Source organism: Ovis aries, chromosome 19 (assembly GCF_016772045.2).
Source record: "Ovis aries strain OAR_USU_Benz2616 breed Rambouillet chromosome 19, ARS-UI_Ramb_v3.0, whole genome shotgun sequence".
NCBI lineage: Eukaryota > Metazoa > Chordata > Mammalia > Artiodactyla > Bovidae > Ovis > Ovis aries.
Genome location: NC_056072.1, coordinates 44,451,337 through 44,478,199, shown reverse-complemented (window position 1 = coordinate 44,478,199; position 26,863 = coordinate 44,451,337). Strand labels below are relative to the sequence as shown.

General features: G+C 35.3%; 1 protein-coding gene across 6 annotated transcripts in view; it reads right to left on the bottom strand.

The window, feature by feature from the left end:
• TASOR (transcription activation suppressor) overlaps positions 1–26,863 on the bottom strand; it is a 51,913-nt gene that overhangs the window by 15,338 nt on the left and 9,712 nt on the right. For all 6 annotated transcript variants that reach the window (XM_027958264.2, XM_012099873.4, XM_027958265.2 and 3 more), the window contains exons 3-17: positions 25,799–25,891; positions 24,941–25,013; positions 24,341–24,432; positions 23,720–23,881; positions 22,289–22,413; positions 21,012–21,043; positions 20,163–20,268; positions 19,258–19,361; positions 19,074–19,177; positions 9,261–9,333; positions 9,089–9,160; positions 6,962–7,660; positions 3,014–3,420; positions 2,430–2,571; positions 928–987 (exon numbers count right to left, since the gene is read on the bottom strand). In XM_027958264.2, the coding sequence (XP_027814065.1) occupies positions 928–987; positions 2,430–2,571; positions 3,014–3,420; positions 6,962–7,660; positions 9,089–9,160; positions 9,261–9,333; positions 19,074–19,177; positions 19,258–19,361; positions 20,163–20,268; positions 21,012–21,043; positions 22,289–22,413; positions 23,720–23,881; positions 24,341–24,432; positions 24,941–25,013; positions 25,799–25,891 (2,344 nt within the window). The remainder of the gene's footprint in view (positions 1–927; positions 988–2,429; positions 2,572–3,013; positions 3,421–6,961; positions 7,661–9,088; positions 9,161–9,260; positions 9,334–19,073; positions 19,178–19,257; positions 19,362–20,162; positions 20,269–21,011; positions 21,044–22,288; positions 22,414–23,719; positions 23,882–24,340; positions 24,433–24,940; positions 25,014–25,798; positions 25,892–26,863) is intronic.

The following is a 26,863-nucleotide window of genomic DNA, read 5'->3' as shown; positions in this document are numbered from 1 at the left end:
GAGAATAATAACTGGGAGGATGCATAAGGAAGCCTTCTGGGGCACTGAAAATGTTCTACATATTGATTTGGGAGGCGGTCACCCAAGTGTTCACATATGTAAAAATTCATCACGCTGTTAAGATTTACGCATTTTCCTGTATGTCATGTATCTGTTCTTGCTACCTTCTGCCCCCACACCCCCAATCGTCTTTTCCTAGGAGGAGACAAAGATCTTGAAGAAAACTATTAACTCAGTCTTTTTTCTTTTTTCACCCCCAAAGACAAGAATAACCATAAAGATCTACTAAACTTAAAGTCACTTAGCTCTTCTTCCAAATAGAAAAAACAACACAAGGTTTCTGAAAGACTAAGATAAAATGAAACAGAAACAATAAAAAATCCAGACCAGATTCCAAGCAAGAAGAGGCTGCCTGTGGCCAGCTGCCAAGATACTGAACTGAGTTCAGACAAAAGAGACTGTCTTCCAGGCACCTACTATACAACAAGCTAATCAGCAACATCTCTACATGCTTCTCTTACTATTTGTAGAAATTAGTTTACAAATAGAAGAATTCAGTCAAAGAAATATAAGACTAGGAATAATGTACCTAAAAGATACATGGCCTCACCTCCTCATATTTTTTTTAATTTAAGAGAAACTTGAAGACTGCTTCTGTAGAAGTGGGTTAAGAAAAATATTCTGGTCTTTCCAAATCCTTATATCGGACAACCTACTGTAGGTGAAAAAAATTTAATCTGTGAATATTCAGTGACTCCCTTGAATATATTCTTACATAAATGAATGAATATTTTAAATACAATAAATAGTGTCCAAATTTTCTGTAATTAACAGACCTAAACTGATGCCCTCCTGACAGATGACCAGAACTGCAGGAGCAATTCTGAAGAAGGGCACATCGAAGAAAAGCAAAGAGCGCCTTCTCACCTGCTGCTTGTTTCTCACCATGTTTTCCCAGCTGGTCTTCTGGGCTTCTGGCATTCCCTCCTGAGGGAAAGAAAGCATCCATTAGAATTGTACACTCTCTTCAGATACTGGTGACCACCTTTCAAAGCCACCTTTCCAGTAACCCCAAATGCTAACAAATCCGAGTATTCTTTTGTGCACCTAAAATAATCCTGAAGGGTCATTAAGAAATGGGAAGCTGCTTTCTTTTCCCTTCAGGTGATGATGGAGTATCGACACCTAGATGTTGCGCCTTCAAATGACTCTGAAACCAACTATGAAGGTGTCTAAGTGATGAAAGTTACGATAAGCACCTTGTACAGACTACTTCCTTATTCAGTTTGTCCAACCCAAACCAACTTCTCCAGCTGCTGCTCTACTATCACTTCTGGGCCTTGTGCCCTCTCTAAGAAGGTACCAAGCAGATAAAGGTGCTGAAGCTCACAGAAACTCATCAGGTTTTTAGAAATTCTTCAGAGTCCTTGGAAGTCTCAGAAGCTTTTAGGTCATAAGCCAGTCTACTTTCAAGCAAAAATTGGTTTTTGTTTTCTTTTTAAAGGTTAAATAAAGATCAAGGAATGGAATACATGTGCCCTGGACATATTTCCCCAAATGCTTAGCTAACAAAGATGAATAAGAACTTGGATACTAACAGTATCTGTGTGTATGTCTATGTATTTGCTCAGAGAAGTTAGAACACTGCAAAATGATCTTTCAACATCTGTTAAACTAGTAATAAAGAACCCGCCTGCCAATGCAGGAGATGTAAGAGACCCGGGTTCAATCCCTGGGTCGGGAAGATCCCCTATAGGAGGGGGTGGCAACCTATTTCCGTATTCTTGCCTGGAGAATCTCACAGGATAGAGGACCCTGCTGGGCTACAATCCATAGGGTCTCAAAGAGTAGGACATAAACGAAGCGATCTAGCATGCTCACAAACTATTTTTGCCCCACTATAAGCTTTATAAGGTTGTATAAGCTTTCTAGGGATACTGACATTTAATCATTTCAGGCCATTCTCTACAATGACTCAATTTCTTCAAAATAACCCAATATTAAGAACTCTTTATTTATTTATTTCTAAAAGATGAACCTTAACATGAACACTTCTTAGATGATAGTTTTTTAAGTTTAATAATTTGCAAAGACAGCATTTAATTGGCTGCCCAAAGGACTCTCACTTATCTCTGTAGCTACCTCACCTTATTAGAAACCCAACTCCTGCCAACAATTTTCATTTGCAAGTTGCATGTTCAACTCAATAGAGAAAGTATGTTTTAAATCTTTCTCTTTTCAATAGGTTCTTTTGCAGATACTGACCAAGAACACAGCAAAATTCAATAATGAATATCACACTGCTCAAAATAAGACACTGAAGATATCAGAGCCAAATAAGCTCCAAGAATTTCCAAGATTAAACCCTTCAGGAAACTACTCCCTAAGTAAAACCAAGCAAACCTATGTCCCAGTGCGCTTGTTCTTACCTGTAATTGGAATCAGTTTCCAATGTATTTCAGTCTCTTCAACATTATTTGACTTAGATTGTCTATGGAATCCATGTTCAATGGAAATAGTAGGACACAAACTGCAATCTTCAAAATTATTCATGCTAATTAAATTTGGATCCTAAAAATTAAGAGTACAGATTCAATACCTTTCTTTTCAACTAATTTTAAAGTCAAGAATGAACACCTTTTTTCACAGCAAATGCTCAAACCTCAATCTAAACATTATGAATGAGTAAAATCAACATGATAAAGGTATTATACTCTAATCTCAAACACAAGTGAGTGACTAGCACTTTCAAGCAGCTCCTGACAAAACAGGTTGTCCTGCTATGACTTTTTATCACAATGGTGAATCTTAGACTATATGGGCAGCAGCAAGAAAAATACTTGCATTCATCTCTTTGTAATAAGAAATAACTTACAAATACTATCCGGCACAGACACTATTATTGAAATGTGTACCATTTCTTTGTAAAAAGAAAAACAAGCACACCCACATCCTCCCTTTCACACAAATATTCACAAAAGCAAACAAAGGTAATCCAATGATAGAGGCTTACTTCTTTCAAATGGAATTTATGGTCAGTGCCTACTTCACTGGTAGAAACACCAACAGGATACTTTAAAGATGATGGATCAACGTCTAGCAACGGGCTCTGAGTATCCTTAAAACGTGCATTTTCGATTTTTGCACCAGGAGGCTGCTCATATTCTTTCTTATCCAGGGTAGAGCTCAACTCATACTCATGCTTTTGCCTCATCTCTTCATAGGCATCATCAGAGCTCAATCCTAAGGCCTTGTTGACTGTGTCTGTCAGGGATGCATCAGAATGACGTGCATTTGCTAGTGTTTCTGACAGCCAATTAAACAGCCTATGGATGTCAGCAACGCCAGAGTTAGAGGTATCCTGCTGCTGCCGTCTCAAGTCAGCTTCATGCCCAAGTGAGCCAACAGGCTGTGGTGACTCTGAAGGGAAGAAGAAAGAGCCATCTCTTACAGTTTGGAAGCCAAGCATAAAATTAAATATATATAGATATAGATATAGATACATACACCTAAAATTTAATTATAATTTGACATTTATAGGCAAGAGCTCAATCAAATCACCTGCTGTGAGTTTACAAGTATATCCACCCCTTACTTTCCAAACATGACTGATTCTAAAATTTTGCACAGGTCAAAATTCCCATTAAATGAAGTTTATCTTCATATCTTGAAAATTCTGTTAAGAAATGAGCTCAGATATCATGTTGGTAATGTGGATAATACATATAAATAACTATACTGTAGGTACCTTTTAAAATTCTACCATCAAAATCCTAAAAATCAACAAGATACTTGACAACAGAAAAATACCTATCCTTACTGTTTTGCAAAGTGTTCAAGAAGAGTATGCAGAGTACACCTAAATCTTCTAAAGAAATAACAAAAACCCATGACTTTGATTTTGATCTCTCCCGCAACATTTTGTACTAACCTTATAACCTAAACTTTATCTTAAATGACTAGATTACTTAATTCATAACAAAGCTGAGGTATTAAGAGATGCAAAATCATCCCAAAGAAATCTACACCAATCTTGCAGTAAGAACAGAAAGTATTAGGAGAGAAAACATATCAGACATGGCTTCAAGCAAGTATAAATGTGGGTTATATGCACCACCAATATATTTAAAAACTTGTAGAGAGAGTAGACATTCAGAAAGTCATGTGCTTTAATACTTAAGGAGGGTAAAGGTAGGGTAGATGTTGCAATTTAGGTAGTGCATAATATACCACAGTCCCCCAAATTTAGAAACAGGGTACATACTGTACCTAATTATACGAAATTACAGAGAAGGTAAAATAATCTAGAGACACAGAAAGCAGACCAGCAATGGAGTACAAAGAGACAAATTCAAAGAAAGACAAGGCAACGTTTGAAGGTAATGAGAATATCCTATATATTGGAATGGGAGTAACAACAGCTATAAAAAACTGATCAAAGTGTGCACTTAAAATTAGTACACTGTATGCAAATCATACTTTAAAAAGTTGTTATTAGAGGGGATAGGGGAAACAGAAGGCCTTCTCTTAATAAAGTGAGTGGGGGACTTCCCTGGTGGCACAGTGGATAAGAATCCGCCTGCCAAAGCAGCAGACACGTGCTCAATCCCTGGTCTGGGAAGATCCCACACGCCATGGAGAAACTAAGCTCGTATGCCCCAACTACAGAGCTTGAGTGCTGCAACTACTGAAGCCCATGCGCCGAGGCCTGAGCTCCACAACAAGAGAAACCACCACAATGAGAAGACCCACACTGCAACTAGAGTAGGTCCTGCTTTCCGCAACTAGAGAAAGCCTGCACACGGCAATGAAAGACCCAGAGCATCCAAAAATAAACAAACAAAAATAAACGAATAAATAAAATTTAAAAAACAAATAAAGCAAGCTCACCACCAAATCAAGACTAGCAGATTTTAAAAGTTTGAATCCAACTTTTAAATCTTTACTTTCAGAATCAGAAATAAAGTGTGCAAATAACTATAAATGAACCGAGTGAGGAACACCTAGCCATGCCCGTTTGCCATCACTAGTTCTGCTTTAACCATTCCGTCCGTCTCCCCAGCCCCTCTCTTCCCTGTTTCTCAGTTGGTCCACTATAACTAGCATGGCTTTCCCACCATTTTAACTTTCGGTAAAGCCTGATTTCTGCCCACAAGTATTTTTTCACATCTACAAATTAGCCACTTATCTGCTAAAATGGTGCCAAATTTTAACTATCTTGCCTATTATGTGTTCAGTGCTAGGAAATAGGAATGATGCCTAACAGCAGTCAAAAGTTACTTCAAACATGGATCAATGAACTATGTAACTTTAGATAAAATTATTTAACTTCTAAGATAGTTTTCTTTACCTGTAAAATAAGGACAATAATGTCTACCAATCAAGAACTACATGAGTCTATACACGTAAAGCAGCTAGCAAACAGTAAGCATTTAACTCTCAAGATAGAAGTCAACAGTATATGATAGTATGGATCAGTAAACACCATCGGGCTCACAACAGAGCAGAAATCCAGCAGGGAAAAGAGATGAAAAGTATCAAGGACCAGAACAGCCAGAAAGCTAAGGAGGGAATCCAACTTCAAAGACACAAGGCTTGAAAGAAATGAAAGATGCTTTGTGGGAAAAGAAGTACCAGGCTGACCATTATTATGTATTCTAAGAGTGCCTGTTGGGGAGAGTGGGAAACAGGGCTACTCAGGCTGGATATGGCCAGGCTACAGCAAAGCCTTGAAGATGGTTCGCAAATTAGTAAAACAATATTGAGAAGAACATGATGCTGAAATTAGCATTAGAAGCAAGGAAGGCCATCTAGTACAGGGTCAAGGATGAAACACTGGAAAGAGAAACAGATCAAGTGAAGAAAAAACCCTGAAAGTTACTGAAAAGAACAGCACTGTCAAACAGACCTTCCTGCAGCGATGAAATGTCCCCTCCCTGTGCTGTTCAGAACAGCAGTGTGGCTGGTGGAATGTAGCTGGTATGTAACACAGGAAATGAATTTCTATTTCATTTTAATCAATTTAAATTTAAATCACTTAATCTTAAACTGAATAGTGCAGGAAGAGAGGAAATAAAGGAGAACAGAGGAGTGAAAAGTAACTGAGGTTACAGAGACTGATTACAGAACAATTTAACAAGGGCACTAACCTAGTCAGCTCTGAGACATGCTGAATTAGAAAACACAGGAGTAAAGCTGCTTAGTAAAGACTGTCCTTAGGAGGACAGTCAGATCTACCATAATTAACAAAAATAGCAGCAGTGCAAAATGTACTGAATGCAAAGGGACACTTTTCATGCTTATAGACGAGCAGTGTTAAAAATCTAGATGAAAAGATCCTTTAAATTACTAGCAATATTGAAACACTTAAGAGAATTTGTCTCTATCACCTAAAAACAAGAAAAATAGAAAAAATAAAAACCCAAACAAATTACTGGACTCCTAGGGTAGGAAAAAGGGTGTGCATCTAAGAAATTTGAAAGCTCAGAAGGCTCTTTTCCTTAATGAACATTCTAAAAGAACTCAATATTCAATTTTGTACTTTTCCAATTATAAAAGTAAAGAAATATTAAAGGGAAGCAGTTCCAATTAGGAAAGTGATAGCTGAACACACTTTATTTTCTTATTTTAGCATCAAGTGACACAATTCAGAAATCTGATATACAAGGACAAGAGCTAGCAAATATTTTCTGTAAAGGATCAGAGAGTAAATATTTTAGGCTTTGTGGACCATACAATCTGTCTCAATTGTGCCATTATGGTGTAAAAGCAGCTAAATACACATAAACAAAAGGTAAGGCTGTATTCCTATAAAATCTCCTTTAGGAAAACAGGGGACTGGCTGGATTGGCTCTCAAGCTATAATTTGCAAATCCTTGTTATGAGGAGAAAAGACAGAACTGCTTAACTGTGTTTTCGGTTGTTACTTTTACACTATATGAAAGCAATTCTGATATTTTACCTTCATACAGATGGCAATTTTCAGTTAAATTACTGGTTTTGGCAAGCTTTCTCGTATTTTCAGGTAGATCCTCAAGCTTCCTCTTCACAGTTTTGCTTCTCATATCTTCTGTGTCTGAGTCCCCACCCACGTTTTTTTTCTTACACTGAATTAAATTAATCAGTTCTTTGACTCTGTCCTTATCATAATCCAAAGAGTGAGATGACTTCTGCTTTCCAGATAAAATAGTTTCACCCCTTGAGTTATTTCGTTTTCCAAATTTCATTTTTGTACCATTCATTTCTTCTTCTTGGCCTTCATAATCTGAAAGTGGACTAAACTGTTGAAGTTTTCTATTTTCTTCAAATAGCTCTTTTAATTTATAAATAGATAACTGATACATTTCAGGTCGAAAAATATAGGTATGCAAACAATTATCAATATGGGATTTATTTTTTGGAGCTGAATATAAGAATTTTTTATCATCTAATCGTGAATCATACGGAAACATGATAAACTCTCGTTTACCTGAACCAAAACCTCTCTTAAAAAATTCACTTACATACTTCTCAACAACAGAATGAAAATTTATAGTATTTATATTTTTGAATTCCTTTCGACACTGAATCAAAGCAAATTGCAAAAATTGAGTTATTTTTAACACATCTGACATGCTCTCATGTTTCTCCTGAGGTGTTGCACTGGTTGAACCCTTTTGTGCTGTAAACAAACAAAAAAAGCAAACCATGTTAGTAATCAAGAAACTAGACAAGCACAGATCTACATATTGTCAAAGCAGTGTGACGACACCCATACATTAACGGTGGACCAAACCAGTTTGTACCCTGATGGAAAGTGAAAGTGAAAGTCATTCAGTCATGTCTGACTCTTTGCAACCTCATGGACTATACAGTCCATGGAATTCTCTAGGCCAGAATACTGGACTAGCCTTTCCCTTCTCCCTTTTTCTGGCCAGCCTTTCCCTTCTCCAGGGGTGCTCCCCAACCCAGAGAATTAAACCCAGGTCTCCCGCATTGCAGGTGGGTTCTTTAGCAGCCTAACCAGAAGGGAAGCAAAGAACACTGGAGTAGGTAGCCTATCCCTTCTCCAGGGGATCTTCCCGACCCAGGAATCGAATCAGGGTCTCCTGCATGGCAGGTGGATTCTTTACCAACTGAGCTATCAGGGAAGTCCATATGTATCCTAGTACATATATGTTATATAAGAATACATAAATAGCATGCCTCTAAGCCCAGGAGCATAAAATGGGCCAATAAGAAACTAAAACATGAAAATTACGGAATATTATGTTCAAAGGGAAGAACACCGGCCCACTGAAGATCGTTGTCATGTCCTTAGGCATCAACTAGTGGCAAGTAAAATACAAGAAGAAACAGAGAAAAGGGGCAAAATCTAAGGCTCCTAGAAAGACAGTCCTGCAAATGACTATGATGTCACTCCTTCCTGTTTTAACATAACAGACTTAACTTTACATGAACTCTATCCCCATAAGCAGATAGGCAGGCACTGAACTGCTACAATTGAGAATCTCTCTTTTTTCATTTGCCATGCCCCAGGTCTTGAAGGATTTTGGGTCCCCTATTAGGGACTGAATCCAGGTTCTCAGGAGAGAAAGCAGAGTCCTGACAACTAAACTGCCAGGAAATTCCCATGAATTTCACTTTTAATCTAACAGTGAGAAGTTTACCTTAATACAGCATTAAAGTTCATTCTTAGAAATGGTGACTAGAAAAATTTCTCTAAAATAGTGTGAAGATTCTTACTAATTTTGAATGACCCAATATGTAACCTAGTGCATGATGCACTTAACGTTACTAAAATTTGAATGCAGAAATGAACTAAGCTTAAAAAAAATCTTAAAATAGAAACCCTGAAAACCTAAGCTATATTACTGTAACAATTTCAATCAATGTTTAGTGAAAACACTGATAAAAACCAAAATAATTTTTCATAGAAACAAAAAAAAGCCATATAATTTGTGTTTTATATGGTTAATACCTTGTAATATCTCCATTATTTCACAAAACATGGTGTAAGAAAGTCAAAATGCCTACTGAGTTACCTGAAAATTTGCACTAAAATGCAGTTATCTATATGCAACTAGATTTAGATAGCCAATGAACTTACAAGGAATTATTCCTCTAGGTTCTTGAAATAGAAACAAAGCATGTAAAACTCGAGGCTTAGCAGTTTGATGTTCTAAAAAAAAAAAAAAGAGAAAGAGAGAAATGCATTAGCAATATGTGTTAACTTCGAAAAAGTTAAAGGAAAACCATAAAAAATTAAAGAGACCACCTACCATATGGAGGAACCATTTGATAAGGAGAGAGAAGAAAAAGGTATCCTCGGTCTCCCAAAGGTTTAACAAGAACCTGCATTTTTAGAAGAAGGAAGAAGTTGAATTTGCTTTATTATTCACCGGAAGGCAGAAACATAGCAAGCAGTTCCTACTAATTGTAAGGAAAGCAAAAAGTTTTTATCTTTTTAAGGAAAGTACTGCTACTGAACTAGATAAAAACCCTACCAATTCTCTGCGAACTAGATTTCAACTAATTAAGAATTCCTTAAGTTTTCACAGTTTTAATGAGAAAATATTACTGGAAGAATTCTAAGTAACTATTAAATCAACTTGCTGATTTTCCCTCGAAACTAAAAGAACCAAACAAAAACTAAAACTTCAAATATTTTCCTCAGCAACTCAGAAGCCATGTTAAAAATTGCCAAGGTGGTGTGCTACATGTTGGAGATATGAAACAAGCAGGACCAAATGCTGCCTTTCAAGAGCTCAGGCTAATTTCAAATGCAAAGTGTTGCTATAATCTATTTCTTCACGTATTTAATGAACGTCTTTCACATGTAAAGTAATCCTGCCTTACCAGAGATAACGTGAGAGACAAGCAGCACAAGATCCTTGATCAAAAGAAGTTTATAACTGGGTGGTGAAAGTAACACAGAAATATCAATAATTAGATAGACAGGAAAGGTCTCCAAAAGTTTTACAAAGCAACAGAAAGGGAAAACATATTTAGAGTGTATGGGAAGTGGAGTTCAAAGGATGGGTACATTGCCAAGGGCCTATGATTCTGGGAAAGACATTTCAATAGAGGCAACAACACGAGCAAAGGCGGAATTACAACATGATGGACAGTTTGCAGGCATCAGAGTACTTACGACTGGCCAAGGGTGAGCAGAGACTAGAAGAAACATTAAGACAAATCTAGAAAGAAAGATCGAGGGCTAGATTGTAAGAAGACAAAAATGCCAAGTTAGCCAGAAATGCCCTGGAGAGTATACCCTTTTGAGCTGAAGTGTTTCCCTAAAAAATAAAGAAAACTTGATAGCACTAGAGGAAAGAAAACAACATAATGCGAAGAACCCAACTCACAGACTGCTGCAATAGTTCACGGTATTTTTTGGATTAAAGAAAGGGTGTACTCAGTGAAGAACTGAGTATGGCAGCAGAACTCTAAGGGACTCCGGATTCTGGAAGAAAACTTGTGCTACGTAAATTTCCATGACACAAGCCCAGTAAATAAAGTCTGTGTAAGAACCAGTAATTTAAAGGGCTAAAGTGACTATGCTACCATTTATTTACATTTAATAAAAGCACTGCTTGAAAACCCAAAAGTACAGCGGACAACGCCTCTGCAAAATTTGTAAATCCCTATGTAACTCTTGGTTTGTCAGAACAGAAAACTGGGAGATGTGAATAACAGCTTCATGTTTTGTGGCTGCTGAGAAAAAACACAATTAGATTTATTTAACTTCTCACCCACTGCAAATGCCAAGGGTTTTTTTTTTTTTTTTAAACCCCCACTGGCTTAGTGGCCTAAAGACTCTAGTTCCCTAAAGGGAGTCAATGTCCCCAGAGACCCATGAAGCACAGGGACTCTACACTCAGAAACAACTCAGGCAGACAGAAGCCCCAGCAAAAACATCTGTAGCATCAACCCAAAGAAACACTTTTCAGTCCTGCAAAAAAGGAAGCACCTGTGAATTCTGTACCGATGCCTCTATTTATTACACCTTACTGCTTCCTCCTCCCTCAGAAAACATTATTAACCCAGTCTGTGGATTTATATTACCAGATTCTACTACTGACATTTTGGCTTTCCAAACAATGTTACAGGAATGAAAACAAAGAGTATTAAAAATATAAAGCTCAGAATCTTAAATTGTCAAGCTTCTGAAAAAATAACATACCCTAAGTGAGATTCAGCAAAGACAACAGAATCAAATAACAAGGGCTGCAGATTGGAATCATCAGATAAAATATATAAAATAACATGTATGAAATGTTTAAAGAAATACTGTAGAACTGAAACTGGCATATACATGTTCACAGCATCAATATTCTTAATAGCTGAAGAGTGGAGACAACTGATGAATGGACAAACAGAATGTGGCATTTTCCATAGAGTGAAATAAAGGAGATGAAGTAGATACATACCACAATAAGGATGAGTCCTAAAAGTATTATGCTAAGTGAAAGAAGGCACTAAAGGCCACATATTACTTGATCACATTTATATAAAATGTCCACAATACAAAAAAACCATAAAGACAGAAGTAGACTACTAGTTGCCAGAGACTGGTTGCGGGGGAGAGGGTGGGTGAGGGAAGAATATGGAGTAAATGCTTAGTGAATAGGAAGTTTCTTTTGGGGGTGATGAAAATATTCTGGAAAAATATAGTGGCAATGGTTGCATAACATTGCAAATTCATTAAAAATCACTTAACTGTATATTTTTAAATGGCTAAAATGGTTGAGTCAGTTAAGAAACATAACCAAGGGAACATCAGAATATAATCTCTACCTCCTAGATGAGTCTCTGGCACATAATAAATCTTTCTGAAAGAATTAACAAGAATCTTTAAAAAAGAAAAAATAAAAAGGTAGATCTCAAAAAGAACCTAAGATAGCTTTTAGAAATTAAAAATAAATTCTGTGAAATTAGAAACTCAATAAATTGATTAAACAGCAAGTAAGACACAGCTAAAGATAGAATTTGCAATCTAGAATATACCTATGATGAAATTACTAAAAAATGCAGTACAAATAAGGCAAAAAACACAAGACAGACTGACAGGGAGAACAGAATGATGTTTCAGAGTCCTAAGAAGTCAATCAAAAGAGATAGAAGGAGAAGTATAATCCGAGAGATAATGGCTAAAACATTCTTAGTTATTAGAAATAAAGATATAAATCTATAAACATGAAAAAATATACACCAAGCTGGATAAATAAGAAATCTACACCTAGATATATTTAATGTAACTGTAAAATATCAAAGACAAAGAAAGAATTTTAAAAGCAACCAGAAAAAAACAATGACCTACAAAGAAACCATCATTAGACTACAACTAGATCTCTCAACAAAAATAGAAGCCAGAAGACACTGTAGCATATACAGTCAAAGTGGTAAGAGAAAATAGCTGTCAACCAGAATTTTGTCCCTAGGATTTAACAATTAAACAATACACATTTTTCTCAAATCCAGAGGGGGCATGTACAAAAACTGAACACAGAGTTTTATAAAGTCAAATCTCAAAAAAATTTCAAATAATTACCTATCTTGATTTCAATGCAATTCAAAGAAAACAAATGTATTCACATACATTTGAAATTTTAAAAATATACCTCTACATCATGTGACAAACGAAGTCATACTGGAAACTTTAAAAAACACTTAGAACCGAATAACAAAAATACTACATATTAAAACATGTGGAAAGTAACTAAAAAAGTACCTGGAACTCAAAGTTCATTGATCATTTTCTCTTACGTAAGAAGTCAGAAATAACTAAATACCACCACCCTGCCCAAGTAGACTAAAACTAACAGTTGAAATTAATAAACCAGGAAAACAAAGGTACAATGGAGGATCAAAACCAAAATTTGGTTCTTCAGATGAATAAAGGTAACAAACCTTTGGTGAAAAGTACTAGTAAGAGACAGCATAATAAAATGCTATTTGTAAAAATGCTCACAGTAGCTATTAAGAAGACTATAAAAATAATCCTCACTCAGTACATTTTCTAAAAATAGAAATCGGACATTTCCTAAAAATAAATAAAACCATAAATACCCAAGTTGACTCAAGAAGAAATAGAAAACCTGAATTTTCTATTAAAAAAATTGAATCACAAACCCATAAACATTTTACACACAGTTTTACAGTTAAGTGCCACCCAACATCCAAAGAACAGACTCTTCTCATTATATATATATCCATTTTTTGCAAAATGAGGAAACACTACCTACAATTCTAGGAAGCTACATAACCTTGCTACAAAAACTAAATCAGAAGAATAAAAGAAAGAAAAATTGTAGGCAGATCTCACCCATCATCACAGGTATAAGACTCCTAAATAAAACATTCACACAGTAAGCCAAGTATTTTTAAAGAGGAGGGGATGGTATTCTAAACCAGAAGCACAGGAACAGTTTAACACTGAAAACAGATAAATGCATCTTATTAAATTTAAACAATAAATACTATGTGTGACAATAAATCTTATGTGTCAACTTCACTGGGCCACAAGGTGTCCAGATATTTGGTCAATCTTCATTCTGGGTGTTTCTGAAGATGTTTTGGGATGAGTTAACTGTACAGATAGGTACACAGATAGAATAAAGCAGGCTGCCCTCTCCAATGTGGGTGAGTCTCATCAGCTGCAGGTCTGATTAGAACAAAAATGCTTACCCTTCCTGGAATAAGAGGAAATTCTTCTTTCCTGCCTGCCTTTGAGGTGGCACACTGGTTTTTCTCCTACATTTGAAATATCAGTTTTTCCTGGCCTCAAGCTTGCCAGTCCCTAGATTGAAACTGTCAGATCTCCTGGTTCTGAAACACTTGGATTCAGACTGTAAACTATGACATCAGCTCTCCTGGGTCTCCAGCTTACCAATTACAAACCTTGAGACTTTTCAGACTCCATAACTGTGAAAGCCAATGCTTTATAATAAATCTCTTTCTATCTCTATACAGTTGACACCTGAACAATGTGGGGGTTAGGGGAACCAACCCCCAAGCACTTGAAAAATATGCATATGACTTTATAGCTGGCCCTCTAAGTCCACACTTCTGCATCTGCAGATCCAAGCAACCATGGATGATGCAGTACCGTAGTACATATTTAATGAAAAAATTTGCACACAAGTAGACTTGCATAGTTTAAACCAAAGTTGTTAAAAGTATCAACTGTATGTCCTATCAGTTCTGTTCCTCTGGTGTAACTCTAATACACCATGTAACCATCTCAATAAATAAATACAGAAGAATTCAATAAAATTCAAAACCCACTGGTTAAAAAATAAAGAAGGAAAAACATTAATAAAGGTAACTATGAAAAACCTATTGCAAAGTCCCAATCTAATGGTTAATGTTAAAAGTGTTCTTCTGAAGATCAAGAAGATAAGAATGCCTACAGTAATCACTTCTATTCAACATCATACTAGAGATCCTAGATCAGAGAGGGGAAAAAAAAAATGGTGCTCCTGGAAAGTGAAACATACAGAGCAATCTCAAAGAATGAACAAAAAAGAACAAATTCAAATTTCATATACTGATCTGACATAAATATTATTTTTGTACATAAATATCAATTACATTTCTAAATACACAATAAAATGTACTGAAATGGAAAATACTGTTTACAACAGCATCAAAAAAGCAAAATGTCTGGTGATAAAATAAAAAATGAGCAAGACTTATATTCAGAAAATTATAAAATTCTGTTAAAAGAATACCCTTATGAGAGAAGATTAAGACCATATTACATGGATATGGTCTTTGTTCATGGACAAGACTGTATCACAAAGATGTCAATCCTCTTGAATTTGACCTACCGATTTAATACAATTCCAATTTTTAAACTCCAATGGGGATTTGTTTTTGTGGGGAGTGGTGAGGAACTAACAAGCTTATTCTAAGATTTTTTGAAAAAAGTAAAAAACCAATTCTTAAATTTTGGGGGGAAGAAAAAAAAAGCTCAATCTCAAATAGTAAAACACTCCAAAAACAATGAAAAAAGTGGGCAATTTACCCTATCTGATATCAAGACTTCTTAGTGGAGAGAGGCTGGACTATTCAGTAAATGGTTCAGGAACAACTTGTTAGATTCATATTGGGGGAAAAAATGAGATTGGATTCCTTTTGTGTCTTGTATCACACAAAAGTTAAAAAATATATATATATTTTTAAAAGTTATGTATCAGATGCCTATTAGAATGATCTTGCAATTTTTTGAAAAATACAAATGCCCAGATATTGCTTTTTTTCCTCCAGATATTTTTCTAATGAGCAGTTATGTTTAAAAACACCTGGACTATATGATTATCTTTTACTTTTTACCTAGTTTCATTTTTTTCTGTTTCATATTCAGTGTTCCCATTTCATTTAGTTTGTTTTCCAATTTCCCTCTTTTTTTGATGTTCTTTCTCGGGCCTTTATCTAGTAGAAAAACTTTTGTATACAAGTATATAAATAATATATATAATATATATATATTCAACAAAATTTAAGAATTTTTGCCTAACAAAAATTTATGACATTTTGATTCCACTTGTTTGACTTAGTATGAATAGAATGCTAGATTTCTAATAAAAAATTAACCAGATACGCAACAAGCAACAAAGGTTTAATGTATAGCATAGGGAACTATAGTCAGTATCTTATAAAAACCTATAATGGAAAATAATTTCAAAAATAAGAATCACTTTGCTGTGCTCCTGGAACACTGTAAGTCAACTATACTTCAATAAAATACATATATATTAAGAAAAAAAAAGCTAAGTGCCAAGGGAAAAATCGTAACACATGCAAAAAAATGTAGGATAATAGTATCTATAAGATCTAGGAGCAAGGAAAAGATTTCTTAAACAAGTCACTAAGAGTACTTAACATTTAGATAGACAAATTCAATCACATTACAGTTATAAACATCTGTTCTCCAAAAAACACTGTGAATAAAGTAGAAAGGCAAGTGTAAATTATGAAAAAAAAAAAAATTACAGCACACAGCTGAGTATTAGTGCCCAAAATAAATCTGAAAACTCCTCAAATTAATAACACAAGCCACTCTATACTGGAATATAATCTGCAAAAAATACTGAATCACTATCCTATATAACTGAAACTAGCACAATACTGTAAATAACCATACTAAAAACCACAAGACACTGAAAAGGAAAAATTGGCAATGGAATATTAAAAGACATTTAAAGTCTGACTATATCAAGTAATTATGATGATATGAGTTAACGGGAACTTGTTGGTACTGAAGGTATAAACTGGTACAACCACTTAAAATAAGATGCATTATTTTGTAAAGCCAGTCATATGTTATGATTCAGTAATTCTACTTCTAAATAATACATCTAATATACTAAATGTATACCTGAGAGAAAATTACCCTGTACACATAAACCAAGAGACTCAAAATATTCCTATCAGAGACAATATTCAAATTTAGGAACATTTCTCTCATATTTTTTCTTATACTTAAGTCAAATTTAAGAAATCTGACCTCACTGTGTTGTACACCTGAAACTAACACAACATTATAAATCAAGTATACTTCAATAACTTTCTTTAAAAAAGAGTTAATTTTACTGACCATCAACTGAAAGAGAGTTTAGTATTTTACTTATAAATATCCCTGTGGGAAAATACAACTTTCCTGAATTCTGTGTCCCTGCAAAAAGCCCTAGCCTTCTGACATGCAGAAATGTATATAGAGAATGTCTGTTTTCATTTCTTCCAGAAATATTACACTCTTCACACATTTTAAGAATTACATCTATAGACAATTACCTAGTTAACTACTCTGATCCAAAATGATACATTTCTCCTATCTCCCTAAAAGTGCTAAGTGAGCACACAAAAGTTTACAATACAGATTAGTTTCCTAGGTTAAGTCCCAAGGCACCTGGAAAAAAGAGCTATCTCCTTAGGTATTTAGGTCCAAGAGGGCTAACTGGCCCCAGAAGAGATTTTATTCACCAAAGGTTGGAGTTAACATTCATTACATTTTCAAGGATATCTTTTCAGGACAGAAGGGAAATAGCTGCCTCCTTCCCTTTATGAAGGAAAAATCATCTCACCCCTTGCCTATGGAGTGTCCAACTACTTGCATAGAGTAACTGACCAGAGTCTGGATGCATTGCCCTAAGGGTACGAAATAGAGCAAAGGAGAGCCAACACATGTATTACGTACTATGAGGTGTTCACTAAATTTCTCTGATCCAGAATATCTCCTGTATGTACTCAGGATAAAATTATTTAGAACCCAAGAGTCCCTAATGTACCTTCCATTATTACGACAACTATGAAGGATATAGCTATAATTAGAATAATTCCCAACGGGGCTTGCAGGAAAGAGGGGAGCTATACAAAATGTCAGTTCATTAGATTCATGTGGTGTATCCTTATGGAATGCCTGTGCCTTCTAAGACAGAGGATCTTACTTTACTTTTTGATTCTGGGAAGACCCAGTCCTCCACAAACCTAACCTTATACTTGCTCAGGTGAAGAACAAAATGCTAGTATCCTTCCTATCCTGATTTTCACTATTAGGCACTAAACAGATGTTGTATTTTTGTGATAAACTCCTCACTGTCGAGATTCACAATATGCATTCTACGAAATTCAAGAAGTGAACAGATTTGGATAAGTCAATATTCCATTATATCCAAACCTACTACCTAAACTTTCACTTAATGAACTCAGGAACTGAATAGATTTTGATCATGAGGAATACTTGTATCACAGTTGAGCTTGGGGGGGGAGGGGTAGGGGGATAAGAAACACAAAGATAAATGTAAATGGATGTCCATATATATGTAAATGTGCATATGTGTGTTCAAAGATGCCTAACCTACAGGTTTATAGCTGGTCTCAAAAGAGTTATTGCTAATAAGTTTACAAACTCTGCCTATAAGTTCTGTATATAATTTGACCTATAAACGACGGATTGATTAAGCAAACGTATAACCATATAATGAAATTCTATGTAGTCAACTATAAAGTTGCAAGTTCTAAAAAAAAATCACTGATACAACTTTCCATTTGACTGCTGGGAAACCGAGGCTCAAAAAATGAGGAGTAAAAAGACAACTGCTGATACTTGTGCAAAAAAACTTCTATTCCTCGCTACTAGAAATGTCCCTTAAACATTTGAACACAAGCTCACCTACCTCATGTTAACAGAAATCCTGGAATAATAACCACTCTTTTTCTGCAATCACCTCCTCTCCTTCAACTAACCTATACATAGTAGCATCACATAACCATTTTCTATTCATTTCTGAATCCATCACAGTCTGATGCCTGAACTAGTAATCCCTCCACCCAAACTCAATATACTCAATATGCACTAAATTAGATACTACTACCTCGTAAATACCCCTTAAATTGATTTCTTCCTTATCCTTTCTCATCACACCTACCATTACTCTAAATGGTAGTTTCCTACCTCATCTCCCCTTTCAATTCATTCTCTACAGAGAAACCTAAGTAAAATTTCAAAACACAGCTCTGATCACATTACATACATAATCAAAATTTCATCCCATTCTTTAAAATCTATTTCTATAGTATCAAGTCCAAATGTACAAACATTTGAGCACAACACAGCCCCCTACACACTTTTCTAGCCCTATTTTCTACCACTTTACCCTCTAATATTTTTATACTTTCAACCTCATCAAGGGCCTTGTTCTTTCTCAATCTTCAAATACAGCACAGTCTCTATTGAAACAAATGAGTAACTCCATTCACCACATAATCCAGGAAAATAGTCTGTCTCATTCTTCACCAAACTATATACCCTGCATAAAAATAGGATAATAAGTACTTGCTGAATATCACAGTCACAAAACACAATCAAGATACTTCATGGAAAAGACTAGTCTATAGAGGATCTAGTGTCACGGCTAAAAAAGAACGGCACCAAAGGCCACAATAAAACACTTTTAACCAAATGGCAGCAACAGAGACTTCGTGGTATTTTCAGAGGCAAAAATGAAATAAACTGAAATATTATCATAATCACTTATTAATATGCACATTTCTAAGGAAGGAGGAACATCTGAAAACCTTTAACTCACAAGTTTCTCCTTCTCTAGTTTCTGGAGCAAACTCTCCATGTTACTTCCAATCCTTGTCTTTTCTACAACTTCATAAAGGCTGCAATACATTCCATTCTTCAAAACTGACATAAGAAAAAATACACAGTTAGTATTCAAATCAAGTCTGCTTCTTATACACTGTAATAAAATTAAATTGCTCTACCTTCATTTGGACCAAAGTAAGTTTCTTTATAAAATAGTGCTGGAGGGATTTTCTGTTTCAGTTGATCCATACTCATAACTGTTTCAACATCTAACTTCTCAGGACTGAAAGAAAATTGAAAAGGCTTATTTGCCTTATCTGTATTTTTAACTCTAGTAATATTCTCTCTCAATCACTCTCTCAGACACATACATCTGGATGGAATACAGATGAGCATATTTATTAATATCATACTTGATATTTGATATGTGAAGTTCACACGTATATACGGGTAGCTAAATAGCCCAGCAATATTACCAACTTTCTTTCTTTAAGCCAGAAGCTAATACCAATTTTATCAGCCACAAGGGATAAAAATAAAAAGTTGTCATTTTATTAAAGGCAATTCAAGTATGAACAGTTAAATTGCTCTTCTACCATTTATGAGGGCCCATAACATTTACTGTGGTGTAGCAAAAGATCATTTTAAATCTTTCTATTCCAACTTATGTTGCAAAGGACTGAAAACAGCTTATAAATTTTAACTAAACTCACCACATCAAGCTGTTTTCAGTCTATCATGTTCAAATTGCTAAATAAAAAAATATATATCTACTTAGGACAAAACTTTGAAAAATCACTTTTAATATTTAAATCACTAAGAAAAAGTTTTATGCCATGAGTGTATATAACTATTTAGCCTATCTGCAAATCAAAACAGAAAAGTAGAGAGCTTTTTTTAACCCAAGTTTCCAAGTTATCAAATCAATCTTTTTTTAAAAAAACAAATCAGTATTTATATTTAAGTTCTTATGGATCAAAGTAAAAGTTAAATGTAAGAAAAACAAAAATAAATTTTAAATGTAAGTAGGAACTGAATAATTAGCAACTAATATTGCTACTTTCTTACAATACAACATACTTACAGCTTGACAGGCAAAAAAGCACGAGTGGCTGACCTCAGAGAAATATAACACAAAAGCTTTCCTTTATTTAAAAGCTGTCCTTTCCACAACGTGTAGTTAAATTTATCTAAATAAAAAGAATAATGACACAACTCAGACTCTCGGCAGCCCAGAAACAAAGACATGTTTACTAGATAAAAGGGGAAAAATAATCCAGAAACACAGTTTAAGTAGATCACCAAAAAAAAAGTCTTGACATTTCTATTTACAGAGAATTCAAACAATTGGATTTTTGTTTTGGGTATCTCTTTTCATACAAAATTATTCCAGATGAAAAAGATAACAAATTTATTTGCCTACATGTCCTCCTATCAGAATGCTTAGGAGCAGTACAGTACAAGACAGTACAGTAATGCCCTCCTCTTTCCTCCTAAGGAGAGGACACTAAATCCAGTCAACTATATGAACTCCACACAATGTCATCTAGGTTCCACTTGCGTTCTTTTCATTGTGTAGAAACTTGCAGATAGAAAATGTCAATATTGCTTTTAATCTTCTCTCTTTAATTCTAAATCTCTGATGAAATTAATACTGAAGTCTGAGTTGTGAAGCCTGTTTTATTTTTTTTTACCTTTATCAATCAAAGCATTACAATTCTTTGGACTATTCACAGTACCAGCAGATTCTCAAAGGAGACCATATGTTTGGATGACCAAGTGTCAATGCTACATCTTAACATGGCCTCGAGTTTTTCCATACTTTGCAGAGTCTCATTCATTATAAAAATAAACAAAGCATTTAATTCATTTTTTCACTCAACATAATTCTTCTGATTTATAAAACTAAAGGAAAGAAATACAAGAATCTTACCTGCGTTTCTATCTGCATTAAAGCTGTTAGATCTACAAATAAATTTTTAAAAAGAAAAGAGAAATATTACTGATTGCTAACAACATGAAAGTTAACATTCAGGCCTTGATAGAAATGCTATTTTTAATGGCATACTTTACAAAAAAATTAAATCCTCCCCTCCAAGTATGAAAAACAAATGACTTATTATAACATTTAATAAACCCAAGTCTACGTGGAAAAATCAGAATTACTTCCTTGCCTCAAAAATTTTTCCAAAAATACCCATCAGGAGAGAATCTAGTCCTTCAAAGTCTCTGTCAATTACTTGATTATGGTGATGAGATTTGAAGAAACAGCCTCAATCATATTTAAACATGTTCATCGTTTAATAAATATTTACTGAGTGTAAGTGTCAGTCACTCAGTTGTGCCCAACTCTTTGCGACCCCATGGACTGCAGCCCACCAGGCTCCTCTGTCCATGAGATTTCCCAGGCAAGGATACTGGAGTGGGTCGCCATTTCCTTCTCCAGGGGATCTTCCCAACCCAGGGATCAAACCCGGGTCTCCTGCACTGCAGGCAAATTCTTTACCGACTGAGCGACAAGGGAAGCCCAAAATATTTAGTAAGCTTCTGTTATTTACTAGGCTTCTATTATTTATTAGGCACAGTTCTGGATAACAGAATTATAGGGAGGAACAAAACCCTTGCCTTCACAGAGCTTATAGTCGCATAAGGAAGACAGAAAACAGTCAAAAAGTAAACGTACAGTTTGCCAGAGGATGATCATTTTGCGCTCCGCAAACAAGAAAAGCCACTGCAACAAGTTCATGCACCTCAGCTGCAGAGTTGCTTGCAGCAACTACTGTACAGCAACGAGACCCAGAGCAGCGACCCCCACCCCCCCGCCAAAATGCATTTGAGGGAATCCCTGGCAGTCCAGTGGTTAGGACTCTGAACTTTCACTGCCGAGGGCCAGGGTTTGATCCCTGCTCGGAGAACTAAGATCCCTCAGGCAGTGTGCCAGCCAAAAACAAAACAAAAAACGGCACTGACACCAACTACACAAATTTTCAATATCAGGAAAAAAAGGTTAATCGATGAGGTTTTAGTAAATTTTAGTTTTTATTTCCAGACATCTGTCTTTCTAATTTAATTCTTAAAAGTTGTCATGAACAATCCTGTATTTAATGAATTTCAATAGAAGCAAACAAAATGGACAGTGCTCCTCCTAACTCAGCAGTATAGGATACGTGCGACAGATTCTAAATGACATGTAAGATTCACAAGTCTTACCTTGATGAAGGTACGAACTTCTGAGTTTGAATATCGTCTTTATAAGCAAAAGACACAACTGCATATGGACACACGTGTCTTGGTCTTCGCCTTGGCTCATCAAAGACATACTCATAAAAATAATACTAAAAATAAGAAAACACAGTTACCTCTCTTAAGAAGGCAAGGATTAGAGTGGCATGTTATATTTATCTGAGGAACACAATATAACTGAAGTACCTCTAACGGAAAGTTATCTTTAAGCACTGCCTGTCAATTTATTTAAAATAATTTATACTTTATATTAATTTCATAATATAAAAATATCGTATACACACACGCACACGTATTGTATGTATATATGTATCTCAAATGCCAGGATACTAAAAAAGTTTACTTCTGAAGAGCTGACCACTGGGAATGTGCAACAAATCTCCTCAAAAAAAATGTAACAAATGGGGCGTAACCTCCAAGTCAGCTCACAAAAGCCATTGATATGGAAATAAAACAGTAAAAACACAATCTCAAGCAAACCTACCACTATGCTCATTATTTCAAAGGAAAAACAGATTCTTGACTCCAGCCAGACAAGGCAGTACAGGGAAGGTTGTAGATTACAAACACAGCTGACAGCACTGCTATTGCCCAGAAGGCAATGCAATGCCTTAGTCTAGATGATTTTGGGGAATACAATTTCTGCTAAAAGGTCTTTTACCCAGAGATTCTTCAAAAACAAAGGAGAAAGTATAAACTTTTTAAATGTAAATAAAGTAAAACATCAAAGGAAGAGAGAAAAAAAAAGAGAACATTTCCAGGGAGGTTAGCACCACCACTTTTATACACAATCCCTTTAGATATACACGTTTTTTTAAAAAAAAGAGTAACATTTCTTTTAGTCAAATACTATATAAAACCATGAGTGATATCAAATATTATACTTTTAGGCATGTATAGTTTACTGTAAATCAATTATATCTGAATAAAGCTAAAAAATGAACTGCTTGAATTTCAGAAAAATACTAATAAAAATAGAATCTATCAAATCAGTGACACAAAGTGACAAGAATTAAGGTAATGCAGGGGGCGCTAACTTTCCCTTAAAGGTTGGGTAGTATTTTATCAGACAGGAATTTTCAGGCCATGAGAAACCAAGGCTCTAAGATGAAATGGGATCGCTGAGGGCAGTAACCATACAAAACAGGCTGGAGGTCAATCTACAAGCAGGGAGAACCAGCAAGGCTAAGGAATCTGACTATCACCCTGAGGAGGACCACTGTACGTTTCCGAGCTGTCTTGGAAACACTGAACAAACAGCAGTGTGAATCACTGAACAATGGCAGTGCTAAGTCTAGACTAGAGTGGTGGCAGAGGGAACTGAAAGGGAGATATTTCAAAGTATTTAGTGACAAACTGATATGAGGTCATAACACTAAAGTGGATCCAGGCACCTACCTGAGTGAGCTCATAGGCTCTGTAAGCCAGAAGTGATGTAATTCTATTAACATTCTTCGACACATGACATTCATGCTTTGGTGTTGGGTCCGAAGCACTTTTATTTAATACAGATTCTGAACTTTTTACACCCATGGGGTCATATACGCTCTTTATTTTACCCTAAAATAGAGAAAATCTTTCACGTCCATCAAAACTTTATCATTGACTGTATGACATTAATATGATAGTGTACCTCTGAATACAGATCACTTTTAAGTTTTTTTCTTTAATACTTGGTAATAAAGTAATAGCCAAAACTTTTTACTAATATCAAAGCAGTAAGAAAAAGTTACCCTGCTCCAGAAAAAAGTTTTGAATTTGTTTAATACAAGGAAATAAAAACTTTCTTCACAACACTCTTCACTTGCTTAAGTGATATTATCAACGTATTTCCCTCTTTCATTCTTTTCGTTGGAAAGGAAAGCTAACTTTAAGGTTCAGTAATTCAGATTAAAGATGGCAAACTTCTCTCAAAAGTATCTTATATACCAAACACAAGCAAGTAGTGGCTTTTAATCAATCTTATAATCCAAATCAAATGTTATCTTTGATATATTGAAATATAAAAGTCATAATTACCTTCATTATTTTAAAAATAACCACATCACCCACTGCCCCAGCTTCCAAAGGATTAGCTTGTAGTAAATCAGCATACCTAGAAAGATAGACACCTAGTAAAGAGACAAATGAAAGAATTATTAAGACATAAGTATAAAAAGTCCAAATGCTTAACCTAAGTATTACAAATATATAATATTCTAAGAGATAAAATTATGAGATATTTTAAGATTATAATAAGAGATAAAGAGATAATTACAAGAGATAAAAGGTATCACACGGTAAAAAAAAAAAAATGTAGTGACTGTAAAGATAGCTGATATTGAACCAAAGCAAAAATAAAACCAGAAAAAACATTAAACTAATCAGATTTCTCAGAATCACTAGGACTAGACTAAGACAGTAAAAGAAAAAAAGATAACCCTGGTTCAATTGGAAGTATGCAAAATCAGAAACAAAGGATAAAACTGGTTTTACAGTGCAGAACCTGAAACTAGTCTCTCTTTCTGGGAACATGACAAAGCGTACATGAATTTAACTTTTAGGACTGCAGCAAAACTAGATAATATACTTTGAAGGGCAATTTAGGAGTAGGTATATGGAAAAAGAACAAAAGATTACCCATGGAAGGATTGCCAAGAATTGTTATTTTGGACTGGCCCACCTGTAGTCCTTTTTCACATATGCTCTGAACCTAAATAAACAAAACATGTCATCTTGCAGTCACATTACATTAAAAATGTGAAAAGATAGTCTATAAACTCGTTTTAAGTAAAATCCAAGCTTCTAAACTATATTTTACATTAGAGAAATTATATATGCTAGTTTACTCATAACAACTAAATATCAATGTAAAACTGGTTTACATTTCCAATGTAACCATAGTTGAAATCTATTTTTTGTTTATGCCAAGTCGGACAGATACTCAGAATTCAAGACATTCCTAATATATAAACATTCCCTTTTAGGGAGAATTAGAATTGGCAAAATATTTGAGAGACAGTAACTCCATCTAAACATCAAAGGAGAAAAAATAGTTCTCAGCACATATAATCAGCAATATAGAAGATAATCTACTTTTTTTGGTCTTTATTTTTAATAAGAGGATAATTGCTTTACAATATAGTGTTAGTTTCTGCCATACATCATGATGAATAAACCACAGGTATACATATGCCCCCTCCCTCTCAAATCTCCCTCCCACCTCCCACCTGATAATCTACTTTAATAAAAGGAAAAGTATTTATTATCAAGCACATTTGGGGGCGGGGGGAATAGCTCTGATCAAAGAAAAAAATGAACATATCTGAAAAACAAATCACAAAACAATGAAATACTTTGCGTTACTAAATCACTTTTTCCATTTATAGATCAACAAATTGTTAGTTTATAAAAATCAAGTGTACTGAATAATTGCAAATTTAGTAACCTACAATGCAAACATTTTCCAATTATTTTTTATAAAATGAGTTCACTTACTTTATACCGATCAACCATCAGAAATGCATAGGATTCTGAAAGTTCTTTATCTAAACGACCATCAAACTTCAGTTCTCTTCGCTTTTCTGTAAACTAAATGAAATTAAATCTGTAACAATGCCTTAGCACATGCCTATGTTGTTCAAGTGAAGAGTTTCAGGAATTTTATTTCTCAGCAATTCCAGATCAGCACTTCCTTGGTGGTCCAGTCATTAGGACTCTGCACTTCCACTGCTGGGCACCCAATTATGATCCCTGGTCTGGGAACCAAGATCCCACAAGCTGTGACGCACAGCAAAAAAATGTCTAACCTACCAAAATGGAAATTATCTTTTCTCTCCCTGAAATTTCTACACTTCATTTTTTCATTATAATTGGCTCTTTAGCCTTAAAATATAGTCAAATAAGCCTGCAGTGCTGAACAATTTTAACTAAAATTCTATTAAAATCTTACCACACTTTTTTTTAAAGCTGCAGTGGTTCTTCAATGCTGCCACGGGCTTTTTCTCGTTGTGGCGAGCAGGGGCTACTCTCCTAGTGGAACTTCTCACTGCAGTGGCTTCTCCTATCGCAGAGCACAGGCTCTAGGGCACTCAGGCTTCGGGAGCTGTGGCTCTCCAGCTCTAGAGCAGCTCCACAGTTGCGGCACATGGGTTTAGCTGCCTCATGGCATGTATGATCCTTCTGTACAAGGGATCGAACCTGTGTCCCTCTGCACTGGCAGGCTGATTCTTAACCACTGGACCACCAGGAAGTCCCTCCCATAGATTTTTAAGTTCATATTTTGATTATCTTTGGATTTCTTGTTTTATCTGACATGGTGCATAGCATATAGTTGTTGTTTTCATTCCTGAGTAGTGTCTGATTCTTTGTGACTACATGGACTGTAGTCCACCAGGCTTCTCTGTCCATGGGATTTCCCAGGCAAGAATACTGGAGAGGGCTGCCATTTCCTTCTCCAGGGGATCTTCTTGACCCAGGGATCAAACAGACGTCTCCTTCATTAACATGCAGATTATTTAACACTGAGCCACCAGGGATGACCCATTGCATATAGTAGGTGGC